Genomic DNA, 22,242 nt, shown 5'->3' with positions numbered 1-22,242 from the left:
GAGTGGGTGCGGGATTCAGACACTTCATATTTCAGGTTAACCTTGACTTAAAGGGGCTGCAGTTTGAATCTTAAATAAAGAAAACGGAATAAATTCAGCTCAAAATCTCATTCATTTTCATAACAGGATTACATAAAAGCTAACAATTTATTCACTATAGTCCATGGATAACATAAAGATTGCTGTTTTTTTCACAGTTGAAGCCTTTACAGGATACTAACATTATTTCTAATCATGAAAGTCAGTACGGTGCAAATTGCTTTTAAAAAGATGTTGCTCCCAACTATAACCACTTGTGTCTGTGTTTTTATGACAGTTTGGAAAGCGAGCTTGAGAGTTTAAGGGATGCACTTCTGAAAGCCAGGCTGGATACCACCCCTCCTAAGACCAAATCCAAATCTCCAGGTATCAGTCTTTATATATTTTTGATATAAAATAATGATATAAAATAACACTTCTTAATTTCAACACAAGGTAACTATAAATGTTTCTCCCGCAGTCAAGATATCGCCAGTGAAACAGTCCCAGCTGCGTAACTTCCTCTCAAAAGGGCAGATGCCTCCTGTCCGCTCAACTGCACCAGGTATCCTGCTCAGACTAACTGTAACAATGGGCTAGACTAATAATCATGGATTTTTGTTCTGTGAATTTGGTTTATGAACTACAATTTTGGGGTTGTAAGTTTTAGAATGTAGCTTAGCTTTACCAGAAACTCTCAAAGGGACTCCAATTAGTCAAACAAATAAAAGGTCAAATATGTGTTGAACAAGAGTGGTTTGTCTGCTAATGTGTTAACTCATCAAGCCTCTCCAGTGCCTTCAACTTAGGTTACTTTCAAATTCATATTCAAATGCGAGACCTGGTTTTAAATTTCCAGTAAATTTATAAGAACTACCAATACCTTGTCAAAATTCAGCATTCCTGGAGCTCCATGATATTTGAGCCACTCATGTTTCAATTTTTATTCTGATAACCATGCTTAAAAAATATTACCATGATGCAGCTTTACCACAGTTATTGGCAATCCAGATGTTCTCCATCTTTTTCTCCTCCAGCCAACCTGTCTCGCTCAGCCTTCCTTTCACCCAAATACTATGAGGACCTGGATGATGTGAGCTCTACGTCCTCCCTGTCCCAGTCCCTGGAGCCTCACCCGGCTGACTTGGAGTTAGAGGAAGAGGAACTGCAGCCAGAATCTCTTCCTCTTACTGTCATACCCCCAGCATTGGCCACCCCCCGCCACCCCACAGTCGTGAGGACCCCTTCTATCCAGCCAGGCTTCGGGGCCATTCAGTCCACACCTTTAACTAAAATTCACTCAGTACCGGGAATTGGCTTTGGACTCAGCCCTATTCCCAGCCCTGGTGAGTAAATCAAACCAACATTTGCTACAGAGTTGTTTGCGCTCAAAGCCATGAGATGAATGCTTCTAAATACAGGGTTCCTACTGTCATGAAAAACATGGAAAAGTCATGGAGTTTCACAATTATGGTTTTTTTTTTAAGGCTTCGAAAGGCCTTGGAATAATTAAAAAATCACTGAAAATTTTGGAAAAATCCGGAATTTTAGTTGTACGTAATGAAATTGTTGCAGAAATCTTGAGTGAATAACCTGCTTATTGAAACATAACAACAAATTTATTTTCAGTAGCTGCTGACGTAGCATAGCTCTAACATGTGACGATATGTGACGTTTGCTCCTCGTACATTTTGTCCATTTTCTCCCGTGTTCTGTCTCTCCCTTTTTATATATATATATATATATATGCCAGTTAGCTGAATTTATGTTTGAATAGAGTTTGATGTCCAAAAAAAAAACAGCGAAATTCTGTGTGGGAACCCTGTAAATGTCACTGCTGAACACTAGTAACCATGCTTTCCATAAATGTTGCTCACTGTATTGATATTTCAGTTCCAACAAACAAGATCAACCTCAGTGGGGCTGAAAGTACTGCTCTTGCCACAAAGACAGTAAAACATGGAGCTCCACCAACTGAGAGGACCGTCCCTGTCACCATCCCCGCCCAGCAGGCTGCAGCCACTGCGGCTCTACGCAGGCAGATGGCCAATCAGAAAACTGGTAGGAAAAAAAATGCAACAGTTACAGACCTTTGATTGCAATTGAAAATAACTATTTATGTATTTTTAAATGGTATTAAAAAGATATATTAAGTCACCTTGCGGAACACTGTTGAATAGAGGCTGCTAGTAAAATATTGTGTTGCTATGCCCCCTGAAATTCACTAGGGGGAGACACAGACTTCCAGACCACAAAATGTGAACCTGGAATCTTATGTCCGAGTGTAATGGGTGCCACATCACATCTGTGAATCACTTGCTAAATGTTTTAAGTATAATTCTAACCAGGCTTAAATGACTATGGGAGCATTAAATTCATTTAAATACACCTGACTGGTATGTTCTTTAAAAAATATAAACTTTGTGTGTCTATTCACATCGTTGTGTGTTAATTGCTCATATATGCATTTGTGTCTGTGTTCCAGTTGTCGTCAGTACCTCTTTGACAGAGTCAACTTTGAAGACTGTTCCTCATGTGGTCAATGTCCAGGAGCTGAAGGAAAAGGGGCCTTCTATGCCGATTTCCAATATTATGAGGTAAAAATGGCAAAATATATAAAAGATGTAGATTTCTTTTTATGCCATGAAATTTACTTAATTGTAAATGTCATTTAGTTTGGAGAGTAAGGGCAGAGGAGGTTTTGGTCTCAGATTAAAATAGGTAAAAAAAAATATGACAAACTCAGGAATACGTTCAAAAGTTTAACGTGTTTGCTGGAGTTTTCTGGTCTGGAAACAGCTCTTATGATACAATGACCATGACATCACTAAACCTGTTGTAATTTGTAAGCTGTATAGAGAACCGGTCACTAGAACTGATTAAAAAAATGATGGCTGGCAGAAACTACTCTTTTCTTCATCGTATATTGCAGAATAACTGAACAGTTACTCAGTGTTTGTAGTTTTTAGTCACTCGCTGACAACACACTTTAGCTGTTAGCCCCTCAGTCATTGTCTGCCATATGGGCATGCAGTTTGGTTATCACTTGAGTACTTCAAAACTTTAAATTTATAATATTTCTAACTGGTTTTAATGCATTTCACTTTGAATTGCAGACTTTTTGGTCCAGATCACATTTGAATTGACATGGAAGATAAAGTTAATTAGGATTTTGCAGTTATTCCACTTTGTTTTGTTTCTCAATGGCTTTAGTTAAGTCATGTTTAATCTATTTGTTTTATCTGTCTAATCTTCACTGTAATTCCTGTCTAATTTTAAACAATTTACATAATATTTATGGCGTTAAATGTCTGCATCCATATGGATCTCTTTCAGAGACAATGAGTAGACAGTCTGTCACTCGAGGGGTCCACTGTTTGTTTTTTGTTTGTTTGTTTGTTTGTTTGTTTTGCTGAGGGTGTCTCTCCAGATAGATTTATCAGGTCACTGACTTCACCATCTTAGCTATGCACGCGAATGGAAGAGGCCAGCAGTTTCCTTTATTCTCTTAAGTATTTTATCTCTTTCATATTCTCATCATACAATGAGAATTTTTAAATTTAGGGTTACCTTTTTACTGTTCACTTTTGAATTCATTTTTTACATTTTACTTCGCTTTGATTGTCTTGTGTATCATCCTGCCTATGTGACATGCAGTCTGTTATGTATTATAACTGAAATCTGTTTTCTATTGGTATGGCTCTAGTCCAGCACCCTGGATTATTAAATGAAACAATGACTATAAAGTTTAAGTGTTAACTTTCAGCCTTTTTAGGGTTATCTAGTATATGCTTATGTGTGGAATTTATAGGAAGGCCTTTTTACCCTTGTGGGTTGCATTAATAAGGCTGCAGATGAAAGTCAACACTGTAACCTTTATAGTTTACAGTTTCATTTAAAAACATATGCTGGAGCGTTGGGCCAAAACAGTGTGCATACTTAAACTGCACTTTGTGCACACTATTTAATTGTCTCTTTTCGTACCATTATCCCCTTCTCTTCCCTTTCTTCATGTCTTTCATTTGACTCTTTATTCACTCCATTATTCACACTCGCTTGATTTGCCCCCTCCAGTCTCCTGCACCTTACTCTTTCTGCCTCACTGGGCTGTGCTCCATTTTTGTGCTTGATATTTCAGCGGGTCATCCCTCCTTGGGGCTTTTCCCAAATAAAGCCTGCTCACAATAACAAACGAGCAAAGCAAGGCATTGTAAGAGTTAGATGATTATGAAAGTAGGCTTTTACCCGATTTTGTACTAACATACTCTTTATCTCACAGTACAGTAATGGTTTAGACATTTCTTCAATACATTCCCAGCCCAATTATTTAAAATTCCATGTAGAGATCAGATGTGGCTAATGTTTAAATTATCATTAACTTAAACCTGCACTGTGAACTAAGCAATCAGTATAAAAATTGTCCTGAAAAAAAAATAGATGTAGAGATGATAAGCTATGATATTACATATCATAGCTTTTATATTAATATTACATATATATTACATTTATTGTCCAACCCTACACAAATATTTGATAACCAGGTTTTTAGTTGTGGATACTTCATTTTTATTGAACATGAACACTTCATTTAACGAAGTTGTAAGGTGTTTGTTGTATTTGTATTATGTGGACAGAATTAAAAACAAACCTAAACATTCTCTCCTCTTTTTCTTTTGCTCGTTTTTCCAGCTCATCAGTACCAGATCCAGCTGCTACCGTCTTTGCAACAGTTTCTGCCAACCAGGCCAAACGAGTAAGTACTACATCTGTCCATCACTCACCAAGCTGTCATACAGCTTGTCATATGTTTGCACACCCACACAGTTATATCTCTCATTCAAGTGACACACTATGCTTTAAATAGTCTGTGAAATACATTTTAAATGGCTCAAATGTTAGATATATTTTCAGGAATTGATCAACTCTTGATGAAGCACATGAAAATAAATAACAATGTGAGCATTGTAAAAAAAAAAAAAAAAACCTAAACAGAGACATGAACATAATCACTTTTCCCATATTAGACAACTTTACCACATATGCTTAAAAAAACAACCAGTCTGCTTATCTAATAAACACATCAGCTAAAAGAAATGTGACAACATTGATTTGACAATCTATAGAGGTTCACATTTTCAACTGCTTTGTGCAGCCACTCATACGTGTCTTCAATGTATTTACAAGCTGTTACTTGAATAGTCAAAAATGAAACAAATCTCGTGTTAGGATCCCTCTCCCTGCAACTTTAAGGAACATTCAACTCGCGAGAATTCACAGATTGCTGAGAGTTTTGCATGTGAACACAGACCATAAACTGCATGGGTGAGAAATATCCCAGCTCTTTCCAGTGTTGATGTTACAAATTGCAGTTGGGTGACAGGGGAACTCCTCGCACAAATCTTCATCGCTGCTCAGGTCCAAGTTCAATTAAATGGAAATGATCCAAACATGCTGATATTCAGCTACATGTGTGCACAAACATGGTGGTTTTTACTCTGCATCTGCCTTAAAAGGACAGTTAACCCCCAAATCGAAAATACATGTTTTCCCTCTTACCTGTCGTGTTATTTATTAATGTAGATTATTTTAGTGTGAATTACAGTGTTAGAGATACAGGCAGCAGAGGTGTCTGTCCTCTCTTGAATATAATGGAAGTAGATGACACTCAGTATATATTTGAAAATCTCAACAGCAACATCTCTTTCAAGAAATCACAAACCCCAAGCCATGTGGTATCTAGTTCCTTTGTATTGGAGAGAAGGTGGATTTCTCTACAGCAGATATTTCCAACACTCAGCATCTCACACCAAAATGATCTAGATAAATAAAAAGAACTACGGGTAAGAGGAAAATGTGTTTTGTTTTTTTGAGGGTGAATTGGCCCTTTAGGGCATATGTTAGAGCATCACTCAGCAATTCACACCACAACAATCCAGACTGATCAATAGCACTTCAGGTAAGAAGACAAATATGTATTTTGATTTTGGTGTTAACTGTCCCTTCAGGATTGCAGCTTAGTTCAAAGGAGCTTGCATAGTGATTTTCTTAATCGCATAGACATAATGGATAGTTTTTTTTCCTGTGTTACGGCTTTGCAGAATGAAATGCTAATAGTAAAAGCCTGTTTAAAACTGTCTGTGCAGAATCCTACCCAAGGTGTCCAGAAGATTCCTGCTGAAAGCACAGCTGCCCCACAGACAAGCTTTGTGTTTGGTAAGCATCGGTTAGATATACTTGTCATACATACCAAAATTTTCTTTTACCTTTTGCCCAGAATTGGTAACACAAAAGTGCCGTCAAGAATATTGTTTATGATTTTTGACCATAAATGTCCAAAATCCTGACATTTCATTTCGCAAGCTGACACCTCATATAATACCTTGTGATTGATTTCACAATCTTCTGTTTTTCAGGTCAGTCATCCAAAACCGATGTTTCAGTGGCCCCTGCTAGCTCAGCAGAGCAAAGCAAAGGTTTCTCTTTTGGGTAAGTCAGCCTATAAAAAATAAAAAAGAATTCGGACTAAAAAAGAACGCCTAATGTCTTTGTATATTTTAATTATTTTATTTATCGTAAAGACAAAGTGAAATAAAAAAACATTTTTGAGTATTCATATATCAAATCCCCTCTCTTTTCTCCTCCTGTTGAAATATTGTTGATGTCTTGTCCTGCACTTGGGGATACACATCAATTTATTTAGCCAATCAAATGTAATTTGGGGCAACAAACTTAACACCTTTCATCACATAAAAGAGTAACTGACCCTGACCGTTGTAGCAATATCATGGGTTGTGTACTTTTCCAAAAGAGTTGTTAAGACCTAAATGATCCATATCTCCCTCTGCCCTTGACTCCTAATCTAACCACACACTGTAGGAGGTGATTAGCTTCCTATTGCTGCAGATACTCCTGTGATTTAATCAGATCTGTCTTAAAATCATACCCTGCCCACATATTCTATTTTACTTGGAATTTTGTCATTTTACAGAAGCAAAAAATGCTCTCACTGTTGTTTCATTGTGACTTATGTTTTCATTTGCAGGACCACAGGCTTCAGTTTTACTTCTGTCTCACAGGGAGCTGGAATCTCACAAGGTAAAAACAATACAGCAACTTGGTATCAGATAGTTGGAGGATGATTTCAAATGTTCACGCCCTCATCATTTTCTCTTTTTCCCCCCTTGTGTCTCTCTCCAGCAAAGGATGTGAATAAATTTTCCTTTGGTGGAAATGGCAAAGTGATGTTTGGCCATACTGGAGAGGAGCCATTCTCCCTCACCCCAAAGTCCACCTCCCCTGCTCTTGGCACAGCGTCTCCCACCCCACCTTCAAACATGTCGGGAGACAAAGCAGCCTCCACCACAACTCCCCTCAGGATAGAGCCACAGCCCGTTAAGCCAGGAGGAGAGACTCTGGGCTGTTTCTCTGGATTACGTGTGGGCCACGGAGAAGAGGCAAAAGATTCTGCCACCAAACCTGCTGCTGGCTCATTTACCTTCGGGGAATCTGGTCTTAGTATTGGCAAGGGAGCAGCACAATTTAGCTTTGGTGCAGGTCTCCAAAAGTCTGCAGAAGATTCTGCAGGAGCAGACTTGTCCAAAGGAGCAGTGTCAGGCAGTTTGTTCAAGCCCCCTGAACCAAACCCCAAGCCAGCATTCTCTGTTCCCCAGCCCAGCTCAACTGCCTCAGCGTTACCAACGTCTTTCTGCAGTCTTCTTGCAGCTCCGTCAGAGTCCTCAGAGGAACCAAAAGTTTCCCCAGAACCCTCAGAACCCACTCCACCCCCTGAAAAAGACGCTGAAGCTGCACCCGATACTGAGCGCTTCAGTCCCATCGGAGTTCCTGAGCCTGCAGCGAATGCAGCCGTCACAGAAACCACAGCAGCCACAGTTACAGCACCAACTCCTCCTTTGGCTACAACTGCCCCTACCCCTGACCCTTCCACCTCCATCACAACTGAAGCAACCCCTCCAACACCAGCCAGTACAGCTCCCACAATAGAAGCCACCCCAGAGAGCAGCACCACCACTGCTCCTGAGCCCGGTCAAGCTGCTGACGCCGCTGCCTTAGCTCCTGTCTCCCAGGCCGCTCCAACAGCCTTCCAGGTGCCCACTTCTGAAAAACCAGGTTCCATTTTCACTCAGCCTGCTCCTGCGACAACTGACAGCAGTTCCCTCGGAGTTACACCAGTTATCAGCACAGTTGCTGCTGCAGCCACCACTCCCGTCCTGACTGCTGTTAACAGTACAACAACTACTGCTGCTAGCACTGTGTTTGGGCAACCTGCTGCACCTCCAGCCTCCTCAGCCCCTTCAGCCCCTTCAGCCCCCGCAGCCCCTTCAGCCCCTTCAGCCGCTTCAGCCCCTTCAGCCCCCTCAGCCCCCTCAGAGGCTTTGGCACCCTCTGTGCCTCCGGCCCCCTCAGCCCCTCAGCCCCTTCAGCCCCTCAGACCCTCCAGCCCCCTCAGCCCCTTCAGCCCCGACATCCACAGGATTTGGCTCAACTGCTTTTGGTACATCTACTGGAACTGGTTTTGGTAAATCTGTGTTTGGCCAGGTGAGTGGCTTTGGCCAGCCCGCCACCAACACTGGAACAGCCACTGGCTTTTCTTTTGGTCAGTCAGCATTTGGAGCAAGTTCTAACAGTGCAACTACTGGAGGAGGTCTTTTTGGTGCTGCTACTGCTACCAATGCTAGTTCCTTCTCCTTTGGCACGAGCAGCGCCAACACAGCCAGCAGCACTGGTTCAGGGCTGTTTGGACAAACCACAGCACCAGCATTTGGCCAGAGCTCTGGATTTGGGCAAGGGTCTGTGTTTGGGAGTAACACCACCACATCCTCATCTTCAGGATTCAGCTTTGGACAGCCCGCAGGTGAGTGTGGGTCTGCAGTTACATTTTTACTGCTCATTCAGTGTTTCACGCAGAATCTGATCATGAGTTGGTTTTATTCCTGTGCAGCAGTTTGAGTTGCAGTGTAGATAACTGATCAGTTGATCTGGTCAGAGCTGATTAGATAGATGGATAAGAGGAGGAGCAATGTGAGTGAAAGCAAACTTTTAGACTCAACACAATGAATAGATAAATTTCACTTTCACTGTGCATGAAGTTCTGCTGCTCCGTCTGTGACAACAATTTGCTCTGCGCCCCATGAGTGTGGTGCCATGAATAACCGCACAGCATATATATTTTATTGTTTAACTAGACCAAAGAAGTCGTGTTTTACATCACAATAAGCATTTGGGAAAATTTCTCTCTAAACCGAAGTAATTGATGTTGTTTCATGTTCTCAAGTGACCTTGAAAAAGCTTTAAATCTAACCTACCTTAGACCAAAGGAAACTTAACAAGGGTGTACAAAGTTCTCATATTCAAACTTTACGCTTTTTCCATTGTCACTCAATGTGGTGCTGTATTTACTAATCAGAACTACAGCTACAAAGTCATATCTGACAATGTTAGATAACATCTAAAAACCTCTTAATTGTATTATGTCTATCAGGGTGGGTATATAAGGGTGTATATTCTCTGTGTGAGTGGGTTGGAGGTGTGGTACCAGCTGTGAGTTTGGGGTGGTGTGGCAGTCTGAGTAAGGAGAGTGGCACAAGGGGAGTTGTCCCATTCCCAAAGATTCTCTAAATTCCCGGCACAGTATGGGAATGTCTGTGTCTCTATGGACAGCTGATGGTTGATGTGTCAGCTCAGCAGTTAGACGCAACTTTATTTTCTTTCAAACATTTGAAGTTGATCATCTGACTTTTTAAACACTTAGCTTTGAATGATTTATTTTAGGTCTAAAACGTGTATGTGGGATCATCTGCTGCATGACATGAATGTCTCAGTGCTGACTGTTTTTCTTTTCCTTCCTGCTACAGCTTTTGGCTGCTCTTCAGCCACCCCTGTGTTCGGCCAACAAGCTAGCAGCGGGAGTGTTTTTGGACAGGTATCATTTTCTATCTCTAAAAAGTGTTTGTTTTTGTTTTTTATTGATAGAGCAAGCTATGAATAGTATTGTCTGACAATTAAATGAAAAATCCCATTCTTCTGGACACATTGTATAAGTATTGTTTCTCTCCCAGCAGCAACCACCATCCGGTGGGACTTTGTTTGGTTCAAATGCAGCCAGTACAGCGGGCTCAGCTGCTGGTGGAGGGTTCTTTTCTGGACTCGGAGGCAAACCTAGCGAAGACGCTGCCAACAAGAACCCGTTCGGCACCACAGCCTCCACAGGAGGGTTTGGACAACCAGCTCAGACAGGTAGGCTACTGTAAGCTATAAAAAAAATGAGGATTAATGATTTTTTACATTTTTTATTTTAACTTATTGTTGAATGAATGTTATACCTTTGCCACACTGCAACCCAAATGGCAATTATACCAGAAACAAACCCCAATTTTCTTGAAAGATACATTTATCTGCCTGTTTCTCCTCCAGGTACCAACAGTCTGTTTGGGAATAGCGGCGCCAAGTCCTTTGGGTTTGGTCAGTCCTCCTTTGCTGAGCAGAAACCTAGTGGGACCTTCAGTGCTGGTTCAGGGAGTGTAGCATCCCAGGGATTTGGCTCCTTCTCTACTCCGACAAAAGCAGGTACAGATGTCCACATATTGCTTTTTATTTTTCTTACAGTGCTTTCGTTCAGTTCTTATTGTGTAAAATACTTTTTACCACTCCATGATGTTTTCTTGTATTTTTTAAGTAACATTTTATCAGATTTTTTATAGCGCTGGCCCAGCAAAAGTAAATAGTTGTGTTTTTAGATCAAAGATTATTTCATAATTCCACGCTTACACACTTTAATGTGATTGGGCGTGTATTATGATATTTTCTGTTATGTCACATTTTTCGGGGCCTGGTTAACGTGCTCTGGTTCACTGATGTGTGCAGTTCACTGATAATGTGATGGCTGTTATAGAAACCCAGGGCACCTATACATAATCGCATTATACACATCAGCTGTCTCTTGACATTGCATTCTCCTTTATCACCTGAGCTGCAGCAAGTGCCCTTATCTCCTCGCTTCAGCAGAGCAGAAAGTGAGGTAGTCATGTTCCGTCATAACCTGCTAGAATACAGCTGATGCAATGTTACTTCTCAAAACTACAAGTCCCACCAGATATGCACATTTGATACACTAAAAGCTTTAAATTACCTTAAAGAGTCTAATTATATCAAAACTGTCATTTTATCTAAGTGATGTGCATGTATCTTGGCTATTTCTGCAGTGTTATAGGTAAAAATGTGTAGATTAAAGTGAATTTTCATTACTTTTGTTTACTCTACATCGTAGTTGAAATAGTAATATCATTACTGCTGATAATTTATGGTTTTATTTGTTAATGTCAGTCAGAGCCGGGATACATGCCATGTCTTTTAACACCTGGAAACTGTGAGGTTGGGCTCAGAGTGCTACTCTTAAGCCTACTCTGTGCCAACTTTCAAGGGTGTAGAGGCAGGTTGCGCCTGATGTTACTAAGCAACCACAACTAGCATTGTATATCCTACTCACCAGAAATCCCAAGTTTGGGGCTGATTTTGTTTTACAAGTGTGTATTAAAATTTTGTCCATGGGACAGATGTAGAGCTTTGGGTAGCCATGCACTAAAATGATCAGCCACTCCCCGTTTGTTACCACAGACTAATATTTATTGAAGAAAGGAGCGATATCTGCCAACTGAGTTTGGTTTTTTTCTCCTGACATGACTCATGGCGTGCGTTGCTGCATTCTGAAAATTTAACTTAGTTTATCTCAGTGTGTAGCCATTGCGGCCTGGAAAACGGGCATGTGTAAATGCTTGCACACTGCTCTCAGATTTGAGCACGCCTTCCTCACATTAACGCGAACAACAATGGATTTGAGGGCGCAAAAATAGCTACAGTGTAAAGTCGTGTGGTTTATTTGGGTTATTGTGTCACTGCTGTAAAATTGGTTTGCTGATTCTCATTTATTACTTGTGAAAACAAAAAGAAAAATATTTCTCTTATTTAGATATTTTACATCGTCTAAAGGACTCACTATGCTCATATATTTCCAGGCTCCAAGATTATTTACCAGATTAACTAATTGGAATGAATCAAGTGCAAATTAGATAAGATGCAGAGCAAGTGTAAGCATGAAGAATAAACTATTTTTGATTATTCACAGCTACGTTTAGTACTTTTACTTTTTTTCTCCCTTTTTTGTTTGCAAATCTTGGTTAAAAACAAAACAAAAAACTAAACCTTGGTCATTGCATTAGCAGCCATCCAAGCTATCCCTTTGCTCCGCTGGGATACTGGTACCACTCAGCACACTAATGCCCCATCACTGGCCCATGTACAGGCAATGTAATATTGTTACATTAGCTCAATCAATTATTTATTGGGGCATGCTGGTAGCCAGGCTGTAATTTCAGTCTACCCTTTCTCCCCTGCCGCTCCTACCTCTGAGGCTTTGAGCTGGTGTGAAGTACTCATCCTGTCTTTGAGCTGCCTCTGTGTGTTGTTCCAAAACAATAATGTACTGAACACAAGACACAATATCGTAATACTGTATTTACAATGGTCAGACATTTACTTATGAGATACAAGAGGGAAAAACATTTTTATCAGAAATATTTATAACAAAATTAACTCATTTTTCTATCCACTTACTTTTGTGCAGGTAATACCCTGTAGGCAATCTCAGCCCTGGTTTAGACCACATGTGGGATGTATGCATAGTCATATTTACACATATTACAGATGTCCAAACAGAACTGCTCAGTACCCCCCACATAGGTGAAATATCCTATGTAAATACACTATAGATACACCATAAAACCTTTTTAGCACTTATCTTTTCTCCCCAATCCAGGAGGATTTGGCAGTGCTCCGGTGTTCGGGAGTCCCCCATCCTTTGGTAGTCCCCCAGCATTTGGTGCAGGAGCAACATTTGGCTCGAGCCCGTCCTTCAGCAGCAACATGGGTCCCTCCGCTGGTAAAGTTTTTGGAGAGGGAACAGCGGCTGCCAACATGGGAGGATTTGGGTAAGATACTTATGTGCTCTGTGAAAGTTTTTTGGGGAAAAAAAGGCTCACTACAAACATATTTCTTGGAATACATACATAGATTGATGTTAGATAATGAGGCACATTTATTGACTTGTTATTGTAGTTTGACCAGACACATAATTTATTCAAATTAATTCAAACACAACTCCATCCATCCATCCATTTTCTTCCGCTTATCCGGGGTCAGATCACGGTGGCAGCAGCCTAAGCAGGGAAGCCCAGATTTCCCTCTCCCCGGCCACTTCGTCCAGCTCTTCCTGGGGGATCCCGAGGCATTCCCAGGCCGGCTGTGAGACATAGTCTCTCCAGCGTGTCCTGGGTCTTCCCCGGGGCCTCCTACCAGTGGGACGTTCCCTAAACACCTCACCAGGGAGACACAACTCGTGTTGTAAAATGTCACCCCACCCCATCTAAAGTGCAGAACCACACCCTTCCACTTACTTCCTTTCAGATGATTCGGTGTTGGGATTATCCAGTCAGCACAGCGTTGCTCATTAGTGTCCTCCATTCTTATGTATTGGCTTAGTTAATTGATATGTGTTGGACAAGCTGATTTGGAATTTTTAGAACGTCCTCTGCTGGATTATAAGGCAAACTACTTCAAACTGGTGTTGTCACAGTATTGGCATTTCTACCTTCGATGCAATACCTTCGAGAGTATAGATTTTTGATACCATTTTTGATACAACAGAGAAAAATTGACATTGAGTGCACAAAACTAAATTTTTATTTAAAGATAATTATAATAAGGCTGTAGCATAACAACAATGACTTTTCTTTCTTAGTAGCAGAGAACAGCAGAATGACTTTAGTTAACATTAACAATAAGAGAGTATGAAAGCACAGCTGGTACCAGTGTATCGATACTGTGGAAAATGAGTGTTGAAACCATTGCAGATATTCAGAATTGATGTACACCAAATCAGTTTTTTTATAACGCTACTTCAAACTGTTTGCTATGCTTGTAGAGTAACTTGTGAATTCAGACGGGTCACTACAGTTTGAGTGTTTTATCTGTCACATTTACACAAATGTTCACATTCTCAATAGAAAGCGAAAGCCCTAATATGCAGATGTATCTTTTTTTTGTCTTTGCTTTCAGTCATTTCTGGTAGTCGAGGCAAAATCAGCACGTTTTATTTGGCACAACCTTTTAATAACTAGGTATAGCACATTTAATCAACTATTTAGTTTGAGGACGTCCGTGTCACCAGGCCTATTGTGCAGCACAGAGAGGGGGAGCAGAGCAGCAGGATTTTGCTTGCAGGATGGATCAGCTTTTTTTGGAATCAGAACATCTGTGCTCTCCTGCTCTGCGCACTATTACAAAGCATAACACATAAAGCAACTGAAGAGCAGCATTCACCAGGTTGTTAAACCCTCTATTAACGTTATAGTGATGACGTGATGAAATAAACCAAATGGAGCGAGTTTTGGAAGCCACAATCAAACCTTGTTCAACTACTATGGGGGGCTGCTTTCCAACTGTAATACCCACAAAGCACTTTTTTCTTTCATCACAACAGATAAGACTTGAGGTGGCAGTTTTAGTTTTGAAAGAATGATCTTAATTTACTGAATTGAAAATTAATTACTTCTGCTATCAAGTCAGTCTGATTTAAACTGAAATTCCATTTTAAGATCCTGGAAAACTGATTATTTGTTCTTTTCCTCCTTCCCATCATTTCCACTCCAGCTTTCTCAACATTGTGCACCCGCAATGTACATGTTTTGTTCCAGAGAGCATGGCTATACGAGCACAAAACTATGGAGCTCTGTGCAGGACTAGATTATTCCCCTCAGATAATCTCACTCCAGGGTCATGCTGCCAGCAGATTAAACTGGCCTGCTCTCTCTCCCCCCCTCTTCTGTTTTGCTTATTCTCCCTGTTCTCTCCCTTGGGAGTCAATGGGAGAGGGATTACCGCTTAAACCCCCATCTCTCAATCCTCACAAACACACACACACCATCTGACAACTTGTAGCATGCTTACATGGGGAGAGTTTAACAATGGATATATAAAATGAAGTAGTTTATATCCCTTTTTTTCTGTCTTTGCGCAACTAAATTGCTGGTAGAAAGCAGCTGACTGTTAAAGACATCCATGGTTTAGTATAGTCACTCATTTTGTCCTATCAGCCCTGTTCAGTATCAGATATCTGTTTTAATTTAGTCTTTGTAGTATTTGTATCTTCTTCATGTTATATGTGTCTTCTTCCTTTTTCAGGTTTGCCTCACCTCCCAGCGGCCCATCCTTTGGTGCACTAGCCAATCAGAGCGCTCAGCCTTCATTCGGGAGCCTGGCTCAGCAGAGTTCTGGGTTTGGACAGCAGCCTAGCAGTTTCTCAGGCTTTGGACAACAGCCACAGGCAGGAGGTGAGACAACTACTGTAGCTGCCCTTTTTTCCTTCTCTTTTCTTCCTGCATCATCTTCAAACACCCCCTTGCTTACCAGCTGAATATTGCAAGCAGCACAGTCAGTGGCTCAAGTGGAGTAGGTATGCTATTTTTCCAACGTCAGTACAGATGAATAGTAATGACCACAAAGCATCTTTCTATGAGATCAGTACTGTATTTACCTCTCCACATCCTATACACTCATGCAAACAGTACTAATCACAATTTCCTTTGATCTTATATCTGTGCACTTCATTGGTTTTAGTAGGTAATGTAGAAGTACATTATTTTAGAGCAGACGGAAAAGAAATAAAAACAAACATTTATTCAATTTTTTGTCAATTTTTACTTGCCACTATACAAATTGTTTTACTTAACAGAGGTTATTAGTTAACAACAAAGGCAACGACAACCCAGTTTTATCCGACCTGCCCTGAGTTTTGCCCGCTTCCTCTGATGCCACCCAAATAAAATCCTGTTTCCAGGATAATTTAACTGCTCACTTGGGCTCCAGCTCATAAACTTCGTCTTTCCAGCACAATGTTCTTGCAAGTGCCCGATCAGGACTGTGTATGTGCAAGTCTCAGCCACGATCAGGGGGAAGCGAGATGGTTCACTCCTTAGCTCCTTCCATCATCAGCTCCGAAAAAAAAAAAAAAAATGTGTTTAATTCTTTTTTACCACTTGCCCAACCAGGAAAATTGGTTGTTAGATTTACAAGCCCAGCGTGACATTTTACTCACCCAGGGCCCAGGCAACACTTATCGTTGAGACCTGGAATATTCAAAAGAACAAATCATGCTTATAAATATGAAAGGCTATGTCCCTTAAAATGAAACATGCATGCATGTTTTAAGTTCTCATGCATGACTAAAATTTGGTAGCAGATGTAGTTTTCTATCATCATCCCACTTATTTATGAGGTTGTTGTCTTTTGTTTCTCTTCCCTGGTTAAATTGTTCAGTCACCTTTGCTTTTCTGCCTTCAATGGCCATGTCATCATGCATAAACATATTATATATATATATATATATATATATATATATATATACACACACACACACACACACACATATATATACATCAGACCATCCTGTTGCTCTTTTCTATATCTTTGCTGTCTGTGGTAGTCCAGAGTAACAAAGCTTTTCCTGTCTCAGGTCATATTCCATACACAGTATGCAGATCTGTTTGCTATAGATACACTAACAGTTATCATTTTATTATTGCTATAATCAACCAATTAATCTTTTTTTTTTTTTATTTTGTAGGGTTCTCTGGAAACACCTTTGGGTCTTCAAACCAGTAAGTGTGGCCAACTTGATGGCCAGTCTTGTGTGTGTGAACTAATAAATTTGAAAGACCCACGTTTCTCTGTTCCTCTTTGGCAGCAGCATGTTGTGCCTGCGGTGTTTGAACTCTGCTGAAGCACATCTTTATTCCACAATACGGTTCCCTTCAGAGCCTTTCAGATTCAATACCACCTCATCTACGCTCATTTATTGCCTTTCGCTGTCTTTTCCCTTCATTTTTGTTTGGCTCGGCTTTATTGTTATTTCACTATATTGAAATACAGAGCGTTCAGCGCTTTCAACCTTTGCTTTAAAAGGTTAGACAATAATGATACAATAAATATGTACAGGGCTGCACATACTACATCCTTGTGACCCCCTGTGGAAAGTCGCTGTCCCTGTGATGGGTGGTGCATGATTGAATGCCCGGGTAGCACTTTCTTACTAATTGCCCTCTTGTGATTACATTTTCATTCCCATCCTACATCCCGCCGTCCCACTTCCAACCTCTCTCTGTCTTATGCTGCTTCTCCCTCCGTTTGCTGCTGCGTGTCACATGGCAGCCAGTGTTCCCCGGGGTGTGTTCCAGTGGAATGCACTCTGAAGTGTGCAGGAGTGTGTGGAGACGAGGCTTAGCCTATTGGACACATTCACAGGCTGTTAATAATCCTCTCTCCGTCTTTTTGGGTCGTTCTTTTGTGACTTCCTCACATAGTGCATTCAGCCTCATGCTTATTGTGTTTCTTTGCTAAGCTGAGCATGTTTATGGGATTGCATCATTATTATTTTCTTGCAAATATGCAGAACAAGCCTCTATAATGAAAACTCTATAATGAAACTCAAGATCAAAATTTTAAAAAGCCTTTCGCATCATAATTTAACAGCTCACCACAAACAAACCAAAAACAAAATTAGAAAACAGATAACAGTCAGTCTGTAAAACTTTCACATAATCACTGGCTCACAAAATCATTGCATTTATAGCAATATTTGATAAATTACACAAGATGTGAGGTGTCTGTGTTTGTTTTTGATGTGTCTGTCCAGCTTTACTGCTCGCTTGTTTATCCTGGTGAACCCCTTAAAATCCGCAGTTTCCTCTTATCTTCCTCTTTCAAAATAAAACAGCTCCTCAGCATCGCTTAGATTTTCTGTCTAGTCTTGCAATGCTTAATTAAAGCTTTATTATTCTTATGTTGACAGAAATAGTCAAATACATCTTGCAATATGTTAAAAAAAAGCACCATAACATCAAATAGAAAATGTACTGGCGGGAATTCTTCTACTACTAGAACAACCGGTGCTTTTTCAAGCTTTGAACCTCTTTCTCAATAATCTTACCCTGTCTGCTTTGTCTGTCATTTCTTCTTCCAGATCAAGTGCACAAACATTTGCCAGTTGGAGAAGCTAGTTTTATCAAACCTCCACATCACTGCCGCAGTACTTTCTGCAATCAAGCTCTTTGTGCCACATAAGGGGTGAAGGGAAAACACGTGAAGATTGTGTTGCATTTGGGTTTAAAAAAGTGAATTTGAAGATAGATATACTTGCGTTTTGTTTTTAGAAAACTTTTGTATAATTTTTAAAACAAAGTTTTCAAGCAGCCCATAGACATATATATTTGTTTGGCAAGCTTATATCTCGTCCCAGTGTTTTAGGACACAAGAGAATCGAGTCCATGCAAACTGAGGACGGGTTAGTGTGGGGTACCTGGAACAACAGGCTTCCTACAAGCTTTTAGAGCAACATAGAAACTGCAAAGCTCCATAGCCTCCAGAAAATGTAGTACATTGCTCCACATGGATGCAGTTTACAGACTTGACATACTTTGTTATAATATTCAAACTCTGCAGTGATTTTAGCACCTGGGGTCGTTTCATGTCCAAAGTTTTTGTTTCTGCACTTTTATAACAACGAAATGCACAGAAACTTTCATGTCTCTGAACAATTCACTTTTTCACTGAATTGTGAGAAATTGTCCTCTTAGCATGGCTTTACAAATCAACATTCAGTCAAGTCATATCTGTCAGTACAATAGCAGATAAATGTCAAGGCTGCACACCCATGTAGAATTTACCAAAAATAAAACAAATCCAATATTTTGAACTGTTATAAAAACCTGTGGTCTGACGTAAACAAAAAGTTATATTTTCTTTTTCAAATGATTTTTGCAGAAAACCCCCGCTTGATGTATATTTTTTACATGAAAAAAAATGGAAATTAATAAAATTTCACAAACTATTTGTCCTTTAAAATGTTTCTATTTCTAAAACCAGTTGAACCAGTTAATGCTAATTCATCATGTTTATTCTCCGTACTGATTATGAAACAGAACAAAGGCAAGCATTAATAATCATAATGTGACCTACTTACTAATGTAGTGCTTTTACATTCTTTGAAGCCAATATAAGCAGTAGTAAAAGAGTTTAAAAAAAGAAAGCTGCATGCTTCTACGATAACTTACAAATTATCTCGCAATGTGAGATGATTTGGTTTAATAACATTTTATTGAGTTTAACATATAGCAAAACTTCTCGACATACATTGTAACAGCTCTAACAGCATTACTGTGTTTCCCTTAATATGGATGAAAATAAAAATCTGAATATTAGCCAAACAAAACTAAACAGTTTAATTCAAGGTGGCATGAAGAATAGCACAGCAGCATGCCCGGGGCTATGTGCACACGCTTCACTAATTGATGCTAAATCCTTGATATGCAGTTCATTCCTCCATCTTCAGTAAGGAATTCACCGACTCGCATACAGAGCTAAATTGGGCTGCGGGAGAATGCTGATGGGGATCTATGGCTCGTACTGAGCCGAGATGTTGTGGCATTTGGCCACCGTCGACAAGAATTACATTGCCGGCTTATAGCTGTGGAGCATGTCACTGTCACTCTGTCCATCCTTATCTCCGGGCCCTCACCAAACGGGTGGCAGAGGTCGTGGTCGCTCTGAAGTGGCACGGGAATGTCAGGGTCATAAAATGTGACCTGAACCCACCCTGCATGCTGAAATGGTCGGATCCACATTCCCCAATAGTCTTTTATAGATGTAGACAGTAGACTGCTGCAGAAAGTCACTGTTTTTTTAGATGTGAAAAAAATAACAAGCTATAAATAAATGATATGTCTTTTTTGTGTGAAGATTCACGCAGGGCTCCCAAGGTCATTGAAAACCTGGAAAAGTCAATCATATTATCCAGTCCTGGAACTAGTGAAAATCATGGAAATGTGTGGTGTGCAATAAGTTATTAAATAAATGTAACGTAACGGTGAATTTATTTTCCGTAGCTGACGACATAACATCGCTCAAATATCCGTCAGCGTGTGACATTTTGGTTATGTTTTTGTTTATTTTTTCATCACAAAGTTTCTTCAATTTCTCCCTGCGGTCCGTCTCGCTTCATGTATACCCACTAGGCATGTCAAAACATTTTTAATCACTTTTGCCTCAGGGGGAGGGGCATCCAACTGTAAATGGCTGTATATTTTGTATTTATTTTACCATTGATTTTTAAAGGAAACATGCCCTCGAAATGATTGGCGATTTTTTAATTAATTTTTTTAAACTTAAAGAATTTTAGAGACTTTTTTAACCAGGCTTCGAGGGCATGTTTTCTTTAAAAAATGATATATATAGGGTCCTTGGCTCCTTGAAAAGTCAAGGAAATGTTATGATGTTATGAAATTTTATCCATGACAATGTGTGGGAACCCTGCACATGATAAGCTACGTCATATAGATGATCACAAAGACGTTTGATCAGCACCAGCACTATTTGATGTCTCAGGTAAAGAATTACAGTTGGACACATTGGCAGATTACAGAGGCACACGGGCAGTTACAGAGCCCAAAGTCTGTAATGCTTGCAGCTAAAGCGGATGAGCTTATGAGATTTTCAGCACCCACTTCACAACTGGCCTCTATGAAAGCATTAAAGGCAGAGTGGGTTTTTATTATTATTATTATTATTACACCACAAATAATACAGAAATATTCAGTAGTGACAGCACTTCTTTTTTGTTTCTTGTGTCAATGTTACGGTTGATGGAAAGTCTCACAAACACGCGGGAGGATGGCAGCTGTCTTCATGGAATCCAGATAAAAATAGCTTAGTCAAAACCACCTCGCAACCCTCCCCCAACCCCACCTTCTCCCAGCCCCCCCACCCCCAACCCAAGTGAGTGATGATTAGCAGCACTTGAGCACATCCTGCCTTCCTTTGCTGACATATTCATCATCTCACAGTGGGTGCATCTCTAAGGTCTTGAGGCACTTCTATAAACAGTGATGAATGCTACTGATTCTGGTCATTCAAGCGAATGACCTAATGTATGTAATGTACTGGCTATTTGCTGGGGTCACACCATTGTTTGAGGTGAGTGTTATCTGGTACATTTGCGAGCATCAACTCCTCTGAAAAAGCATGCTACAATTTTCCCTAATGGGTAATTTTGTCTGCACAGATAATCCAAATCCAATAATCCACTAACAGATCAGGGAGTCCTAGCCCCATGTTTCCTTTCTCTTTGCACACTGTGTTCACACTGTGGTGCCTTTGCCTGTTTGGAGAACAGCGCGGTGGGCACACTGTTGAGAAAGTTTAAAAGATTTCACAAGTTTTTTTTTATATATATATTTTTACAATAAAAAACACTCAGAAATATGAATGAGGGAGGACATAAAGACAGTGTCTGTTTTTCTTGTTCTGCAGAGCAACAAAATAAGACTAAGACCACTTGTATTCATAACATGACATCAAAGTTATCTGTAACCATATTAGTTAGATTTAGCCAGCATCGCTTCAGAGATGGCAGTGTCTGTCTGTTAGTCAATCCACCACTTTGCTCCAGACTGAAATATCCCAACTATTGGATGTATTGCCATGAAATTTGGTGCGAACATTCTTGTTCCCCTCATGATCAGGGACTTTTTTCACCCAGCACCATCCTCAGGTCAAAATACTTTGGTCTATGAACAAATACCAAGCCCTCAGGGCGGGTTTTGAAGCCAATTTTACATAGTGACCACACAATGAAATCATTTTTATCCCTGTTCAAGTTAGCAGAACACGAAAGCAGAAGTTAGCTGCTTGACCGCCGAATTCTCTGGTGTGCTTGCTCTGTTGGCCCCACAATGCAAAAGATCTGGGTAATTTCATACCATGGAAATCAAGCTTCTCTCTATTTACATCCATGCCAAATACCTGCAAAACAAATTAAATTTCCATCAGTTGTACACTGTTTTGCTTATTGCCAATTAGCAGATGTTGGCATGCTCTAAATATGGATGGTGAATACAGTAAACATTGTAACTGCTTAGCATCAGCTGCGTTATATGTAAACATGCTGACATTAGCATTTAGCTCAAAGTGCTGTTGTGTATCTACTGCAATGCAAAGCTGTTAGCATGACTGTGATTTTGTAGGCCAATGCAGAAGTTAGCGTTGCTCTGGTTCCCTCGACAAATCACCTACAGGATTTTGGATTCTTGATAAAAGTAAGCT

The 22,242-nt window shown here is 40.1% G+C and overlaps 1 protein-coding gene across 1 annotated transcript in view; it reads left to right on the top strand.

Annotated features, from left to right (window-relative positions):
* Positions 1-18,973, top strand: part of nup214 (nucleoporin 214) — a 36,964-nt gene extending 17,991 nt beyond the window's left edge. Inside the window, exons 20-37 of the mRNA XM_088070996.1 lie at positions 317-405; positions 500-583; positions 1,056-1,364; positions 1,912-2,079; positions 2,504-2,615; positions 4,708-4,771; positions 6,162-6,231; positions 6,432-6,504; positions 7,061-7,113; positions 7,216-8,408; positions 8,470-8,890; positions 9,891-9,958; positions 10,095-10,272; positions 10,450-10,602; positions 12,848-13,019; positions 15,271-15,419; positions 16,712-16,745; positions 18,107-18,973. Of these exons, the coding sequence (XP_087927122.1) occupies positions 317-405; positions 500-583; positions 1,056-1,364; positions 1,912-2,079; positions 2,504-2,615; positions 4,708-4,771; positions 6,162-6,231; positions 6,432-6,504; positions 7,061-7,113; positions 7,216-8,408; positions 8,470-8,890; positions 9,891-9,958; positions 10,095-10,272; positions 10,450-10,602; positions 12,848-13,019; positions 15,271-15,419; positions 16,712-16,745; positions 18,107-18,143 (3,427 nt within the window). The 3' untranslated portion in view covers positions 18,144-18,973. The remainder of the gene's footprint in view (positions 1-316; positions 406-499; positions 584-1,055; positions 1,365-1,911; positions 2,080-2,503; positions 2,616-4,707; positions 4,772-6,161; positions 6,232-6,431; positions 6,505-7,060; positions 7,114-7,215; positions 8,409-8,469; positions 8,891-9,890; positions 9,959-10,094; positions 10,273-10,449; positions 10,603-12,847; positions 13,020-15,270; positions 15,420-16,711; positions 16,746-18,106) is intronic.
* The last annotated feature ends 3,269 nt before the right edge of the window (positions 18,974-22,242 follow it).

The sequence above is a fragment of the Plectropomus leopardus genome, chromosome 20 (assembly GCF_026936395.1).
Source record: "Plectropomus leopardus strain MGB_pleo_1.0 chromosome 20, ASM2693639v1, whole genome shotgun sequence".
In the NCBI taxonomy this organism is placed as follows: Eukaryota; Metazoa; Chordata; class Actinopteri; order Perciformes; family Serranidae; genus Plectropomus; species Plectropomus leopardus.
Note: the sequence above shows the minus strand (reverse complement) of the source record. Positions and strands in the feature narration are given on the sequence as shown.